The sequence below is a fragment of the Lygodium microphyllum genome, chromosome 3 (assembly GCF_053477565.2).
Source record: "Lygodium microphyllum isolate KBCC chromosome 3, Lygodium_microphyllum_v1.1.10, whole genome shotgun sequence".
Lineage (NCBI taxonomy): Eukaryota > Viridiplantae > Streptophyta > Polypodiopsida > Schizaeales > Lygodiaceae > Lygodium > Lygodium microphyllum.
The window spans coordinates 11,440,175-11,457,621 of NC_141137.1; the positions used below are offsets into that span (position 1 = coordinate 11,440,175).

The 17,447-nt window shown below is 44.7% G+C and overlaps 1 protein-coding gene across 1 annotated transcript; it reads left to right on the forward strand.

Annotated features, from left to right (window-relative positions):
- Positions 1-1,479: 1,479 nt before the first annotated feature.
- Positions 1,480-16,629, forward strand: LOC148038050 (uncharacterized). Its single transcript, XM_087668365.1, has 4 exons — positions 1,480-1,780; positions 14,957-15,138; positions 15,223-16,095; positions 16,379-16,629. The coding sequence occupies exons 1-4, from the start codon at positions 1,645-1,647 to the stop codon at positions 16,472-16,474; spliced, it is 1,287 nt and encodes a 428-aa protein (XP_087524491.1). The 5' UTR covers positions 1,480-1,644; the 3' UTR covers positions 16,475-16,629.
- Positions 16,630-17,447: the final 818 nt, after the last annotated feature.

Here is a 17,447-nt window from a genome sequence, read left to right on the forward strand (position 1 = left end):
TCTCTTTGTTCAAACACTAGAAGCAAACACAAAAATCATCAAAACCTACTCATTGTTTGTTAAAGCCTTGGCCACCACTTTAGAGTCTTTGTCATCAAATTAGAGCAAATTGGGGGGTGGAGAGTCCCTAATTAGCATCATGGTACCCCTTGCCTTTGGTGCATCCTTGTGCCAAAGGGGTATAATCAGAAACATAAAAATTGTTTGCTTCACTGCACCAATCTTCATCTCTTGCAATGCATACATGTTATGCCTATGTTTCTCAAAATGCCATGCAAGACATCCTTGCATTGTTTTGAGTAGAGACCTTTGACAATCCATGAGATTAATGTAAGCTTCATCTACTTGGATGACTATTCATGCTAATAGAAAATATCATTAAAAATCTCTGCTTCACCATCAATTGTAGCACAATAATTTTTATCCATTGATGATAGTCTTGCCAAACTTTTTGACAGATAGCTTTTCTTTTGTTTTTTGAATTTTCTCTTCTATCTATCTCCTTTAGGTTCCGTGTTCTCCTAGTGAGCAACCTATTCTCTTTTGGCGGCACACAACCTTGTTGAGATGACTTTGATGGCTGCTTCTTATGTAGCTCATTACCTTCTTTCTTCTTCTCCATGATTTTGTCTGACTTAGCCTCTAGGGTTTGAGACCTTGAACATCGTGCATATCCTCAAAAGATTTTTTATTCTTGCATTCACCTTCTTTAGATGGAACCTCTGCTCTTCTAGGACAAAACCGAACAAAACCTTAGCAAAATGAGCACATTGTTTGCAAACATAACAAGAGCCAAGAAAAGTACCAACCTTGACCTACAACACCACCTCAAAACCATGTTGATCATGCAGTTCCATGTTCTCTTGTGACTCAACATTTCTATTCGTTTTTGCTTTGGCTTGAGCTCCATAAGGTGATGCTTAGTTTGGATCATATAATACTCTTCCCAATGATCGGGCAAGGACAACAACTTCATCCAACCAGATGTGAAGATCGTAAAACATAACCCTTACAAGACACTTGTATTGCAACACGGCCTATGGAGAGGAGTTGCTCCATGGTAGAGAGAGCACTACATTGCCAATGTATCCCACAACATACTTCTCCATCTCTTTAAGGTCTAGGTTGTTGTCTCAAATTGCTGTCATATAGTCCATCACCATGGCAAAATTGTTCTCTATATCTAGCTTCTTCCCATGCTAGCCATCCTCACCACTTCCTACCTCAATTGAAGTGCCTTGTACCGCACCCTATATATAAACATTTCAAAAAATGCTATTTAAGCATTCAAATAAGGAGATGCCACGTGTCCATTCCCTTTATTGATACAAGAATGGCACGTCAGGCCTTAATTGGCCACTCCTTCTCACGGCCACCCACGCTCTCTCGAGCCACTCGCCAGGTCAGCAATGCGACAAAAAGCAAAGCTTGCTTTTTCTCTCGTTTCAAAAAGGGAGGATAATAAAATCCTTTAAAGGGGCAACGCGACAAAGAGGTTGGGTCTGTGAAGCATCTCGCTTCCATACGTCACTGGAAAGACGAAGAACCCCGATGCGGGGCCCACCGGGCGAGAGAGCGAACGAGCGAGCGAGCTCAGAGGACTAGGGGCGGAGTATCGTCTTCTGCCTATCAAGTTCCCTCGTCATGTTACGAGGTAGTAGACGCCCCAAGTCTCGAGAGGCCGAACGCTATCGCCTGCTTGACCCTGATGAACTGAAGTCTGTCATCTTTGGCTGCTCCCCTGAGACCTTCGATGAGTGCGTGCAACAGCAGATTTTCGGTAAGCAGCTCTTCTTCTGAGTCATCATTTAATCCATGCAACTACAGCTCAGTAGGCCGCAAAAACCCTTGACTTCCTAATTTGGAGGAATTTTCGAAATTAATCCAGGTTTTTGCTTCTTTTAGAACTGGAAATTTTGTAAATTTAAAGGCTTCAACAAAATCTGAAGGTTTTTCTAGAAACTTAACTTCAAATTTTAGATAAATTCTGAATTTATATGTTTTTGTGTTGTGCATTTCAAGCCTTCTACAAACTTCCAAGTTCTTTTATGTGAATGATTGGCATTGCACTTTACATTGTACCATGGTTTTTGTAAGCAATGCCAAACCTGTTTTCTCCCAGTTGCTTTGATGGAAGTAAATCTCCACATTCATGGCTTTTTTTGTTTTGGTTTGGGTGCATCAATGTGGAGCTATTGTTAATATAGAAGCCAAAAAAGACCCTATAGATTACAAAAATGAGGCATAAGATCCAAATGAGTGTTCTGAGGGCATTGTTTAGAGATTGCAGCGAGGATGGTATTGAGAGAGGACTAGGAGATGACATACACATGATCTACCAACACCCCTTCCTACATCTTGGATGGGGCATTAATGTGAAATGTAGAGCTAAGTTGGGCCTTAATATTAGCAATAGTATTGTAATGAGTAAATCATCTATATATAATTAGATATAGCTGGCCTACTCTAAAGTGAGTTTCACATACAAGTTCGGGTCATAAGGGATAGAATGGATCCCTTATGAAAGCCATGAGTTCGAAGGGACTCGTCCATTCTGTGGAATCATGATCAGGATGCTTGCTTTAGTCCATAAAGAGCTTTCTACAAACGAAAGATCTTATCTTTACGGTCCGCAAGAGAAAATCTAGGAGGTTGCTCCACATAGATTTCCTCCTCTACATAACTGTTCAAAAAGGTGCTTTTAACCTCCATCTAATAGAGCGGCCATGCGTGGTGAGTGACTAGTGCTAATAATAGGTAGAATGAGGTCAATTGCATTGTGGATGTGAAGGTCTCTCCACAGTTAATGTTGTGGGCCTTGTATTTATTCAAAGTTTCATCAGCATTCATTTTGGTCCTAAAGATTAACTAGCTCCTTTTCCATGGTCGCACACCAGTGGGGATGCTTTAGAGGTTCTACAACTCATTTCACAACAAGGTATGGTGCTGTTTTTGATTTGAATATCATTAGAATAGGTAGTTGCAGCACAACGGGTTGAAATTCTCTCTTCTCCTTTGAGATCTCATGCCTTGTGCACTTTTGAATATCTTTGTTGGAGTAAAGTTTCTCTCTCGTAGTTCCATTAGGAGAGCGCTTTGTTTATGAGAAGTTGTGGGATTGCATGGGGATTATGTGGGATAGATGTTAAAGCAAATGGTCCATGAAATTGGGCTCAAATGTGGGCTGTCTTTTTTAGGGTTTGTTTTCTGTACATTCCATACCATGCATATCCATGAATTAAACGTATTGTGCAAATTGTGCACGACTATCTTGGTTCTATCTAGACAAAACTATTTATATCTTGAGAATGGTCATTCCATTGTCTTCTATGTTGTGCGTTGTCTTGGCCTTTAGCCACTCCTAGGATCAAAGAAGGGATGTTAGAGTTCAATGTGGTTTTGTTGTCATCTCTTGGTTGTGAGCTCTAACATTGCACCTATGTTATGCATTTTTGTGTGGCATTTTCTTGCATTTTATATTAGTCCCATTTCCACATGTGTGAGTTGGTGGTGTGTTTTCTCTAGTATTTGGCTAGGTTTTGGGCATGTGTAGGTAGTAGTCAGCCCATTAGGGCAACAGGCCATCCAATTGCATTCCTCCCCATCTATTTATGATGGTTGTTCCTTGTGCCTCCTACTCATAGTGATCTTCATCACTAACTTCTTCCTCATCTTCATCGTCTCATTGTATGCTTTTCCCCCTCTTGTTTAGCAGTTTGGCATCCTCATTGATGTGGCCAGTCCACAAGTGTGGGGGCTTATTGTATCCACCTTTTGCTTTATAGATCAGATTTTGTTTCCTTTATCATCATCATCTACATTCGTTCTCTCTTTATCTCTCTTTCTCTCTTTGTGTTCTCTTGTTTTTGTGCAATGCACTAATAGATGAGAGTTTGGAGTGGGATATAGTACAACTTATTAGACTAGGGTAGGGATGCGATACAAAATAACGTAATTATAAGTAATTGGTGGATGTGGCCTAAGGATGTAGTGATGCCATTCCCTTGATGTTCGCGTTTCAAGATAAATTACAAATCTTGGCCCTGGGGGGAGTGGTGTCTTGTAAAGGATTGGAATATATAATATTTGGGAAAAATAAAATACCAAGTCATATTAACTAGGTAAAATGTGTAATAGACTTGTAATTTTTTCATCATTCATCAATTAAAAAAAAAGTCTCTTGATCTCACTTTCTCTTGCAGCTTTTATGGCTTCTCTCTCTCTCTCTCTCTCCATTTCTAGTATTTCTCTCTCATCACACACACTCTTTTCTCTCTTTTGCACTCTTCTCTCCTCTCAAGTTCCCTTTTTGATACGTCTCTACTGCTTCACTAACAATGTGCCGTCGTCTAAACATGACAGGTTATTTGTGATGTGGATGGGGATGCGCTAAATGTGTCGTTACCTCTTTTCATCATCCCTTTCTCCCCTTGTGAAGAAACCACTAGGGTTTGCACTAAGGAAACACATGGTGTATGAGCATGATAGAAACACAAAGACACAGGCAGTGACGTGCAAAACTCAAATCCTAAATGCAAATCGCAAATCTCAAAAATTCAAAACACAAGTACAAATAGAGAAGAACTTTGAAGTTAATGAATCAATGCAATAAATGAATGCTAGAGTGTACAGAGTACTCAAGGGCAGAGTAGTGAGTGTCGGATTGTGATGTTTACTAAAGATGGATCTCAAGGATTGTAACCACTAGTTGAAGTGCGTTGGAGGGTTTAAAGTTCAAAACGGAGATCATCGGAATCAGTAGGATGCTTGGCGACAGTAGCGGAGATGTACGAGGATGCCGACGATGGCTATCTAGGGTCAAACACAGTAGTAGAAGAAGGACCAGGTGGTAGGCAATAGCTAAACAGGCAATTGCCAAGGGTTGAAGTAGTAGATGGAGTGGTGGAATCAGTCACAAAGGTTGGACAACCATGCGGAGAAAGGCTTATGGTAAAGATCTTCACATGAACGCAAAAATCTTGCATTGAAGGGATGAAGATTGAATGAGTGCACCTTGATTTATAGATGTGAATGGACCCTCCCAAATTAGGCATAGAAATTGTCATGAGGACATGTATTTTTGAAACCTCACTTAACATTTGGATTAAATTTTAATCACATGATTAAGTAAATGTTGCATATGTGAGGTGCAACTGGGGTTAAAATAAATTTATGAGTCCGAGACTCGAGGAAATCAAGGGATGTTAAAGGCAAAAGTGTTAGCTTGCTCTTTTATCATTCTCAGTCTGTCATCTCCTGGTTGTGAGCTCCTATCAGAGTCTGACAGGAGACAGAGGAGCTCTGTCAGCTTAGTAGTTGCTGTTCTTGTCTGCATTCAGCCTTCGGGAGTCACACAGCCCACACTGTTTTTTTTAGTGTGCAGTCGGCCCAGATTTCTGGGCAGGTTGGCCAGATCTGGCCAAGTCGGCCAGATTTGGCAGGTCGGCCAGTTTTCTGGCCTGGGGCTATATATAGTAGCCCCCCAGTCATTCCCAGCATTGTCTTCTGCAGGTTCAGCACTCTCTCCGTCCTCTCCCACTCCGGCATTGGTGCTGCCATTGCTTTCAGTCTGTTCTGGTGCCCTCATTGACGCTCCGGGCTGCGTGCAGGGACTGCTCCGTCCATTTTAGTGTATTCAGCATTCATCTCAGTCAGTGCAGACTTTCTTCCTTCATTTCCTGCTTTCTCTCTCCCCTCCTCTGTGTTCGTGTTCTTCTTCCGTTGCGCACTCTCACATGGTATCATCGCCTGACTGAGAGCACGGACGACATAACCGCTGGAGAGATACCTCACTGCTGCTGTCATCTCATCTACAACTGCCCAGGCGGCCCCTGTAGGAGGCTCTTCTTCCTGCGTTTGCTGTAAACGCTGTCTTCCGAGGCTGCCATGTCATCCAGCAACCCTTCTTCCCTGCGTTTTCCATCAGGCTGTCCCTCCTTCTGCTGGGCGACACATCATCAGCCTGCGTTTTGCAGTTCTGATGGTTGCTCCCACTCCTGGCGGCACATTTCCTGCTGGCGACTCATTTTCTGGTTGTGTCCTGGTGCTGGTGGTCTCTTTTCTGGTGATCGTCATCAGTTAGCTTTGCGTTTTGCAGATCCAGGTGTTTGTAGGCTATCACAGCCTGCATCTTGGTGGTTGGTGACCAAACTGCTGGTCATACTTCGACATCGGCACAATTTTCTTTGGTATTTTGTAGATTGGAAGATGTCTTACCAGTTTTCAGGCTTTGACGACTCAGAGGATGAACTCCTTTCTGATCATTCCTTTGAGCGGAGGCGGGATTATCAAGAGTTTCGACGTCGGAAGGAACCTCCTCGCACTCGTCCTTCTTCAGTCCATGCATCTCAGAGGGTTCCATCTACCGTGAAGGTATCTTCCGTGAGACTGCTTCAGATGCGCGGATGCCTTCCTTGATTCCCTCCATTCAGGTGCCAATTCTCCCTTCCTTTCCGAAGGAAGATAAGTTGGATGGTTCAAACTTCTCCCTCTGGTCGTGCAAGGTGGCATGCATCCTCGATACATTTGACCTTTGGGAGCTTGTTTCTTCGCCCATCGACTGTCCCCTCGTGGATTCGTCCGATGGCACCTCTATGGACCGTGCAGCCTTGTGGGATAGGCTCAACTCTCGAGCCCGTTCCTTTCTTTTTATGAGTCTACATGATTTTGTTCTTGTACATGTTCACAGGTTACAGACCGTGGCGGAAGTGTGGAAGAAGCTTGCGTCTTTGTATCAGCACAAGACGTTTGTCCACAAGATTTCCTTGGAGAAGAAGTTGCGGATGCTCAGTCTTGATGATTCTCCTGCCATGAAGGAGCACATCACGAAGATGGAGGACATGCGAGGCGAGTTAGTCTCTCTTGGTCGTATGATATCGTCTGAGGATATGGCGATGATTCTGTTGACTCAGCTGCCATCACCCCGTTATGATGTCTTCTATACCAGCCTCATCACCTCGAGGACCCGTGAGACACTCCTATGGGAGGAGCTTTCCCCGCTTGTCTTGGAGCATGATGAGCGACTCAAAGAGGTGGGAGCCAGTGGCTCCACCAAGGCTTTTACGGCAGGTACAGGTGGCGGCAAGAAGAAGAAACAAAAGAAGGAGAAGGCCAAGGACAAGGAGGAGGAGGACAAGAAGGATGCAAAGGAGAAGCAGCCCAAATGTCCCCACTGTGGGACGGGCACTCATCCCGAGGAGAAGTGTTGGCGGAAGTATCCCCATTTGAAGCCCAAGGAGAAGGATTCGAAGGCGGCCCCAGCCACGATAGAATCTGCATTTGTGCATGTCTTTGTTGAGGAGGATACAGCCCTAGCTTCTACCACTCTGGAGAAGCCTTGGCTCGTCGACAGTGGAGCATCTTTACATATGACCTTCCGCCAGGATTGGCTTCATGATCTTCGTTCCCGAGGGGGTACAGTCACCATTGGTGACAATTCTACAGTCCCTGTTCGAGGCGTGGGGACTCTACCTATGTTTTCTGACAGGCGGTCTTCCTCCGCCAAAGTTCTCTATGTCCCTGATTTGGGTTTTAACCTATTGTCTGTGCATGGCCTTACTCAGCTAGGTACCGGAGTCATTTTTACTCAGGATGCAGTCACAGTGGAGGATGCTTCTACAGGTGATGCTCTTTGGACAGGTACACAGGAGGGTGGGCTTTATATGCTCACAACCTTGGCTGCGAGGACTTCCCATGAGCTTGGGCTGCTTTGGCATGCTCAGTATGGTCATTTGAACCTCGATTCTCTTCGGCGGGCTTCTCGGAGGAAGATGGTGGAGGGACTTCCAGATTTCCCTCCCCTTCACACTTTGTGTCCTAGCTGCTTGAGGGGCGGGCAAGCAGCATAGGTAGCCTCACCCTCAGGTTGCTTCTAGGAGGGCTACTTCTCCGCTTGAGTTGGTTCACACCGACCTTTGCGGACCTATGGGCACGGCCTTCCTTGGGAAGGCCAGGTATTTGATGCTGATTGTGGACGACTTTAGTCATTATGTGTGGCCTTATTTCTTGGAGTACAAGAGCGAGGCGTACTCCCGTTTCTGTGAGTGGCAGGTGTTTGTGGAGACCCAAACAACTTCCAAGGTTCGTGGCGTTCGAGCTGATCACAGTGGCGAGTTCACTTCTCACCTTTTCTCTCAGTTTTGCAGGGATCATGGTATTCGGGTGGAGTATTCACATCCGAACACATCATCTGAGAATGGTGTGGTGGAGCGTGCGAATCGGACCATGGTGGAGATGGCCCGATCTATGCTGGAGCATAGGAGTCTTCCTCATTTCCTTTGGGGTGAGGCGGTGGCTACATCGGTGCATATTTGCAACCGCTCTCCGACTTCGGCTTTATAGGACATGACTCTTTATGAGGTTTTCTTTGGGAAGAAGCCTTCTGTGTCCCATTTTCGCATCTTTGGGTGCGATGCTTTTGTCCATGTGGACAAGAAGAAGAGGAAGACGAAGTTCGACTCTAAGTCGAGACAGCTTATCTTCGTGGGTTAGCACGACCACGAAGGGATATCGGCTCTACGACCCGACGACACGGAAGGTTGAGGTGAGCAAGGATGTGATCTTTGATGAGGCTTCGGCCTCTGAGGATCCGATTGATGGTTCCATTACAGGTGCTTCGTCGACCCCCCCCCCCCCCCCTCCCCCCCACCTTCTCTACCTTCTCTTCCTTCCAGGATACCCCTTAGCACCCCCCTTATTCCTCCTCCTTCGGCTTCACTTTCCCCTTTGGTGGATGTGCCTCCGTCTTCTACGAGCTCTTCCACCTCCACTTCGGGATCTTCACGGGATACACAGCCTTCTTCCGATGCAGAGGATCTACCTTCATTTGGTGAGGGGGAGTCCCTCTCCGATTTGGGTGCTTTGCAGGTTCCGGAGACTACCCGGTCTCCCTCGCAGCAAGCAGGAGTCTCTTAGGATTCCCTTATGGTATCGCCGGCTCATGCAGGATTCAGGTGTTACTCTCTTTTCTGCTTCTTCTATAGGTCCACGTCGATCAGCCCGTTTACAGGCCCAGCGGGATAGTTCACTATGTGTGAACTATGCTCTTATGTCTCAGATTCTTCAGGATTCTGAGCCTTCCACTATGGAGGACGCTCTTGCACAGGATATTTGGAGACAGGCTATGCAGGCCGAGCTCGATTCCATCGAGTGAAACCATACTTGGGAGCTTGTACCGCGTCCCGAGAAACGGAAGGTGATAGGTGTGAAATGGGTCTTTAAGACCAAGTATCTTGCAGATGGCTCCTTGGACAAGCATAAGGCTAGGCTTGTTGCCAAGGGTTTTGCACAGCGCACAGGCTTGGACTACTTCGAGACTTTTGCTCCTACAGCTAGGATGTCCACCATTCGAGTTCTTTTGGCTCTTTCCGCTCACCACCGTTGGCCTGTTTATCAGATGGATGTCAAGTCCGCTTTTCTGAATGGCGTCCTTGAGGAGGAGATTTATGTTACACAGCCTCTTGGTTTTCTTGTGTAGGGGAAGGAGGATCATGTCTACAGGCTGCGGAAGGCTCTTTATGGCCTGAAGCAGGCTCCTCGTGCTTGGTACCAGAGGATTGACCGCTTCTTTCTACAGAGTGGCTTTACGCACTCCGCTCATGATCCCAATCTCTACTTACAGGTTGTGGATTCCCTTTCTGTTTTCCTTATTTTGTATGTCGATGATTTTATTATTACAGGGAGCGACACTCAGCAGGTGGAGCATACTCGGTCCATTTTTCAGGAGTTTGACATGACGGATCTAGGGATCCTTCACTTCTTTCTAGGACTGGAGATCTATCAGATGGCACAGGGCATCTTTATCTTGCAGCACAGGTACATCTCCGAGCTTCTTTTGGAGTTTGATATGGTCGCGTGTCGGCCTATTTCATGCCCCATGGACCCTGAGTCCAAGCTTTTGGCAGATGGAGTCCCCCTTACAGATGCCACTCGTTACAGGTGCCTTGTCGGCTCTCTCATCTGGCTGCTTCACACTCGGCCGGATATCTCTTTTGTGGTGGCTTTGTTGTCTTCTTTTATGAAGACTCCTACACAGGATCACTGGCAGGCAGCCTTGCGTGTTCTTCGCTATTTACAGGGGACTCGATCCTTCGGGCTCATGTATGGCGATGGGATTACCCTTTCTGGATGGAGTGATTCTGATTGGGTAGGTGATGTGGATTCGAGACGATCCACTACAGGTTATGCTTTCACCCTTGGATCCGGTGCTGTCTCTTGGAGCAGCAAGAAGCAGCCTACTGTGGCACTTTCTTCTACAGAGGCTGAGTATCGGGCCCTATGTTCGACCGCTATGGAGGCGGTTTGGCTCCGTCGCTTACTGGCGGAGATTGGCTTTTCCCAGATCGGACCTACGGAGCTGCGCGTGGACAACCAGAGTGCTCTTGCTCTGGCGAAGAACCCGGTGTTTCATGCTCGCTTGAAGCACATTGAGGTTCAGTATCACTATGTTCGAGAGCGGATCGTGGATTCGGAGCTGGTGGTGGTCTATTGTCCTACGGCGGCCAATGCGGCCGATCTCTTCACGAAGCCTTTGCCTCAGGCTTCTTTGCTTCATCACATGCGGTTCTTAGGTCTTCAGACCCTCCCAGGATCTGAGAGGGGGTGTTAGCCTGCTCTTTTATCATTCTCAGTCTGTCATCTCCTGGTTGTGAGCTCCTGTCAGAGTCTGACAGGAGACAGAGGAGCTCTATCAGCTTAGTAGTTGCTGTTCTTGTCTGCATTCAGCCTTCGGGAGTCACACAGCCCACACTTTTTTTTAGTGTGCAGTCGGCCCAGATTTCTGGGCAGGTCGGCCAGATCTGGCCAAGTCGGCCAGATTTGGCAGGTCGGCCAGTTTTCTGGCCTGGGGCTATATATAGTAGCCCCCCAGTCATTCCCAGCATTGTCTTCTGCAGGTTCAGCACTCTCTCCGTCCTCTCCCACTCTGGCATTGGTGCTCCCATTGCTTTCAGTCTGTTCTGGTGCCCTCACCGACGCTCCGGGCTGCGTGCAGGGACTGCTCCGTCCATTTCAGTGTATTCAGCATTCATCTCAGTCAGTGCAGACTTTCTTCCTTCATTCCCTGCTTTCTCTCTCCCCTCTTCTGTGTTCGTGTTCTTCTTCCGTTGCGCACTCTCACAAAAAGTTGCTGTAAGTTATGCCACACAGATACTTGGTGGTATCTGGTGCCGATTGTTGGTCTAGGTCATTTATTTGGCCATAAGTGTCAATTGGTGACACTATAGAAGTGGTGTTTAATGATACCTAACGCCAATCTGATGGTCAAAGATGGCACAGAGACACTCCGGAATGGAAGTTGCCTAGCCAATTTAATTATTGGCCAGTTAGATTATTTTTCTAGGCATCGAAATAATTATTATATTATTTTTTAGTATTTAAAGATTGAAAATTAATATTTAATTATTGATAATGGTGGAAAAACTATTTGGGAAGGTTGCCACTTGTCAAAAATGCCCATGCAAGACTGAAAAACATCTTTAGAGGTTGAAGAGAGGCATTTTTGGAGTATTCAAGATGCAAGAGAGAGGGAGGAGATGTTGCTGGCCTGATTTGCAGCCATTGGAGGACCTTTTTGAGGCACCCAAGGGCAAGAGAAGACCAATCAACAGCAAGCGATAGCATCTACAGGCTGTTGAGACAGGGCAGCAGCAATAAGTGATTGATTTTCTTTAGTTCTTTGCATCTACAAGCTGTTGACACAAGGCAGCAGCAGTAAATGATCGATTTTCTTCAGTTCTTTGTGAAGAAAGTCTGAATTTTCTCTCTCCTCAGCATTCTCTCTCATCACCCATCCATTTCACAACCTTGCTCCGAAGATCTCAGCATTTGGACCCTTCGAGGTTGAGAAATTGCAAATTTCTCTGCTGTAAACCCTAATTTATAGCACAAATTAGGGTTTACCAGCAGCCTCGAGAAACGTGTAAAAAAATTGGAGCCTCCAAGACTTGGATTTTTCAAGGCTGAAGGTGAATTTCAGCTAAATTTAGGTGGAGGACTAGCTAGCCATTGAATTTGGGGCATTTTCCATCTCCATCAAAGCAGGTGAAGGCCAATTAAGTGCTCGAACCAAGGGGCAAATCAGATTGAAGACTTGCGCTAGTCACTTTGGACAGTAAGGGGAGTTCGGATTGGGAAGGGGATCGGGAGAATCCCATTGTGAATCAACTTTTTCTTCAATAAAGCTAAAGAAATACCGAAAGGGGTGCCAATTTTGGGCCCAATCGGGTGTGCATTGTTCAAGATTAGTAGGTAAATTTGTATTTTCAGATTTGCATTAATTGTTTGCTGTTATAATTAAGTTGTAATTAGGGATTTACCACCCATTCACGGAAGGAAGGTTGGTTTCAGAAACCCTCTCGAATTTTGGAACGATTTTGTGTTTTTCATTAAATAAACATGTTTTGGGGCTGTTAAGAGACTAATCAGCATGGAATGCGTTTCTTAGCTCAACACCCTCTTTGTGGTCCAAAATAGAGCGAGAAAGGAAGGCCATGCAATAGTTGGCTGTCCACTAGATTTGGCTCTGCCTAGGTGGTGGTTCACCCAAAATGCAAGTATGCTGGGCTGGTAGATGTGGCTGTCTATCCAATTTGCAATTGTGCTAGGTTGCTGTAGCTGGCTGTCCATCAAGATGTAGTCTTGGTCGCTCCTCCAAGGCTGACAATTCAGTTGTCTTGCACTGACACAAGCAGAAGAATGTTGTCTAGTTGAGATAACAAGTACTTGATTTGATGAAAAAGGTCACCAAAAGACCTTTGATTCATGAGACTTTGCCGAACCTACTGTTGACAACAAACATGCAAGTCGAGTAGCAAGAAAGTTAAAAACAGAGGAAAAATTGTAGTTATTGCCAGGCAACACCTCCACTAGGGCTATTGACACCTACCTAGCCTAAGACAATGCTGATCAAGTTTGGAGGAGGGCAAAAGATAGCAGCAACATCCACTAGGGCATAGATTCGTGCAGTGAAACCTTTGGCTCTGGTACCGTGTCAAAGTGTGTGCTGCAGCAAGACATATATTGTCACGGGGGCGTGAAAATTTGATGCTTTGCTTACGTTTAATTGACATTTGATTAAATGATTAATCAAATGTGCAAATATAAGATGCACATGTGTTGCACATGTGAGGCGCAAGCTACTTTTTTACAGTTGAAGGCCCAAGGACCTTGTAAAAAAGATGGGTGTCAAAGGCAAAAGTTGTAACAAGTTACACTTGTTAGATTCTAGGTGAAGTTTGGTGTCAGTTTGTCCCTAGGACCATTAATTGGCCATTAAGTATCAGTGGTGACACTAGGGACTAGGCATTGATTAATGGATTAATGCTTGTCCAAGGGTCGATTAATGCATGGGACCACTTTGGGTTGCAAATGGCCTAGCCAATTAATTTTTGGATGGGCAAGGTCAATTTTCTGGGCATGGATTAAGGGCTAATTTTTTTTTCAAAATTAATTAATTCTAAAAATTAATTAAATGGCTGGAAATTGATGAAAATGGATTAAGAAAGCTGCCACTTGGCAAAACTTTCCCATGCAAGTGGGGGAAAGGCTAACAAGGGCTGAAGGGAGGGAAATCTCGTTTTTTCATTTTGGAGTTGTTGGAAAGAGATGTTGGATTGTTGCTGATAGCTTTTGGGGCTATTTCCTAGCCATTGGAGACCATTTTGGTGATGGAGATTGCATATTCTCGACCTTGGGAAGCTGGCAATTGCTGCTGATGCACTTTCTCCTGAAGATCACAGTCTCTGATGCTCCTATTGTTGTTGGTGCATCCGTTTGGGGCTGGTACAGCAGGGTAGCAGCTGATTTTGATCAGTTGTTCGCGACAAATTTCAGAATTTTCTCTCTCTACAGCATTCTCTCATCTCCTTCAGCCTATGCTTAGCCATTCTCAGTAATTCTTAGCCATTTGGAGGAGATTTCAGCCATTTTTTGGTGGGCTCATTTGTTCTTTCTGTTGTAAACCCTAATTTACAGCAGAAATTAGGGTTTAGCAGCCACCTTGGGATCTGTGCCAGAGATTGAAGGCTCAAGGGACTGAAATCAGCAGTTGATAATTGAAGATTATCAATGGATTTCAGGAGCCAACCCATCCGAATTGATTTGGGGCAGCATTTGGCCAGCCAAGGGTCAAATTGGAGAAGAAGTTCTGGGTGAATCAAGGGGCAAATGACCCAAAAGGCTTGTTGGTCATTTATGACAGCAAGAGCAATTGGTTAGCAGGAGGAGATTGAAGAATCTTGAGTTGTATTCCTTCCAATTGAATGAAAGCTAAAGAAATACCGCAAGGGGTGCCAATTTTGGGGCCAATAGGGTGTCTATTGTCCAAGAATGTTATGGTAAAGTGTGTATTTCATTTTATGTGAATTTATTTATTGCTGTAATTAAGTGCTTAATCAGGTTATCACCACCCATCCAAGAAGGAAGGCTGGTTTCATATATTTGATAGTCAAAGAACTCCATAGATGACAAAAGCAAGGTACGATACAAGATGGCACCCCCAAGCAAGTGCAAGATGCACAAATGATGGTGCTGCTGAGAGAGGGGCTACAGACCCACCACATGCTGTCTGGGCCAAAAGACATAATGAGAGCAACACTAGGTTCTTTATATAGAAAACTTGAAGGGTGGGCTAGAAGATCTGGGTTTACTAGAAATGTTTGGCCACAACACAACTGGCCACAACTCGCGAAAACCACCAAACAAACAACACACAGACTATAACTTTCAGTACTCCACAATGTTCTCCACCACGGACCTAGTGATAGGGCTTACATCTAAGAGTTGAACACATATTTACTGGTGAAACCTTTTAGCTTGGATTTTGATATCTGTACATTCTCTCTCCCCTGATCTACATTCAGTGCACATTATTCATTCGCTTGATTAGTCTCATTTGACAAATGCATGTTAGCATCATGATTTTGCATCAATAATGGATTCTTTTGAGCTCTTTTTGTAGGTCTTCCCAAACAGCACTTTCAATATGTAAAACATGTCAAGCCGGGTATGCCTGTCTTTTTGTTCAACTACATCGATCGCCAATTGCATGGAATTTTTGAGGCCACATCTGCTGGAAGACTCAACATTAATGAACATGGGTGGTCACATGACAGGCCTGGTAAAACGCGCTACCCTGCACAGGTATGGCATCTAATCGTTACTTCTGCTATCTTTCTATGGCATGCTGCAAACAAAGGATATGAGTATGCTTAGCTTGATCAACAGGTGCATGTCCGAGTAAGGCAACATTGTGATCCTGTTCCAGAAGATGTTTTCAAGACCATGATAGCTGACAATTATTATTTTCAGCGCAAGTTTTACTTTGAGCTAGATTCCACTCAAACAAATTCTTTGATAATTCTTTTCCAGGGCAAACCTGCAGCAATTGCAGATTTGCCTTGGGAAATGAATGGACTACCTCAAGGAAAGTCCAGGATGCAGGAGCAACAGCAGCAACAATACCAACAGCAAGAAGTGGTATGCAGAAGACCTTTGGCAACGTTAAAGACTGCAGTTGATGCTTGGAATAAAGCAGAGCCTTTCATACCTTTACGAAGCCCATCACACATGCAGGCACCTGAATACTGGGATCAAATCGATGAAGCTACTTATAATTGTCCGATATCAGTTGCATCTGATTTTGATGAGGGCTATATATCAGGTGCTGGTTGTGAAGAACAAATGCATTCTCACAAGATTGCGATCAGTCAGGAGAATTCAGGTGTGTTGTTGGCACATACTGAATATCGAGAGGCAGATGTTGAATCTAAATTTTTGGGGAGGCTCGAGCAGTTGAAGGTGTCACAAGAGCAAAATTGCATACAAGTTACAGGTGCTGTTTCTCCCTTTCAAAGCAGTGGAGCAGTAGGGTCTGGGAGCAGGAGCACCACGTTGCCTGATTGTGAAAGATTAGCAAGAGAAAAGTCTTTGCAGGAGCAGAATATGCTAAGAGAGGAGTGCGATAGGTTAACAGAAAGCCCACAGTCTGTGGATTCTTCTGTGGCCAATGCTATACACAGAAGCTTAGAGCTTTGTGCAACTGCTTTAGCTCAGGTGGGCAAACTATGGGAGAGGAATGCAATGCTGGAGCATACTCAGGTAACTTGTGTTCTTGTGCTAGGCTGATCTATTTTTAGCAGTATGCTCTCAAGAGCAGCCACTTTAGGCAGTTATTCATGAACAAGGATGGACAGCATGAGTTAGAAAAGAGAGAGTTTCTGTCAGGAAAGTCACCACTGAATGGGGCTCTAGAATGTACATTAGGGTTGAATAGGCACTGTTCATGCTTGCTGTTAAAGGAAATGGCTTAGGCAGAGGGAGGGAGGGATAAAAGGATTTACACTGATCTGTTGTTGTTGTTGCTGCTGCTTTTCTTTTTCAGGTCCAGTTGCATTCAGAAATAGAAATTCTGAAGCTGGATAGGGATAGAATGTCAAAACAGCTAGAAACTCTATTACAGGGTGATAAGTTTGTCTAGAAGCAACATCTACAGAAGTTTTACTTTGGAGGCAGAGCTTGAACCTAATGCTTCCTCTCACAAGATGTAAATTCTTGGTGCCCACAATGTGGTGAAATGTGTCTGGATGGATGTCTACTGTCCAACTAAACATTAGTTATCTTTTGTGTCCCCAATGGTAAACCCTTATTCAAATGCTGCAGCAATTGTTTTAATGGGAAGGGTGTACGTCTTGGGTGATGAATACATCAAAAGGCAAAGCATATTGCTGACAGAGAGCATTTCATTGGGGAGGATACATGATAGAGAACTGTACTGGAGCATTGCAACACAAAGGAGAATGCAGCTGATAAAAGCCACTAGGTGGAGTTCATCAAACATAGAGCTCATTGGGCATCAAACCTTGTCCTTAATGACCATTTTGGGATTGTATGGTTTGGTCAAGAGTGTTCAACCAAGTGGTCATCCAGTTCAGAAACTAGGTTACACATTTTCATTAAGAGTATGGTTCGCTCAAAGAGTGTTCAAACAAGTGGTCATCCAGTTCAGAAACTAGGTTACACATTTTCGTTAAGAAAGACTGGATGCAGTGTCCTTTTAGTTTACTCTTGATTGATGAATTAGAGTTGTCACAGCATGTCAACAGCATACTATCTCATCCTGCAAGCTCTTGTTTCCACAGCTTCATTTCAGCAGCACAGAGAAAGCTTCTCATGGAGCTTAGGCCTGGGTCCTCAAATCTAAAGTTGGTAGAGCACTTCATGATACCAGTATTTTGATAGGTGTTACTTCAAAGCAGGGTCTGGGTCTCAAAGACCACTGCCCATGTCGGAACAAGTTGTCCAATAGTGTGCCTTACTCCTTTCTCATTTATCATCTCAGAAAAGCCTGTTACAACGTTAAGCAACACTGTATGACACCATTCTGTTTTTAAGGCAAGTACAAACTGTATTTGGTAAGTGTGATGTGTAAAAGCAACGGCTACAATTCTCCA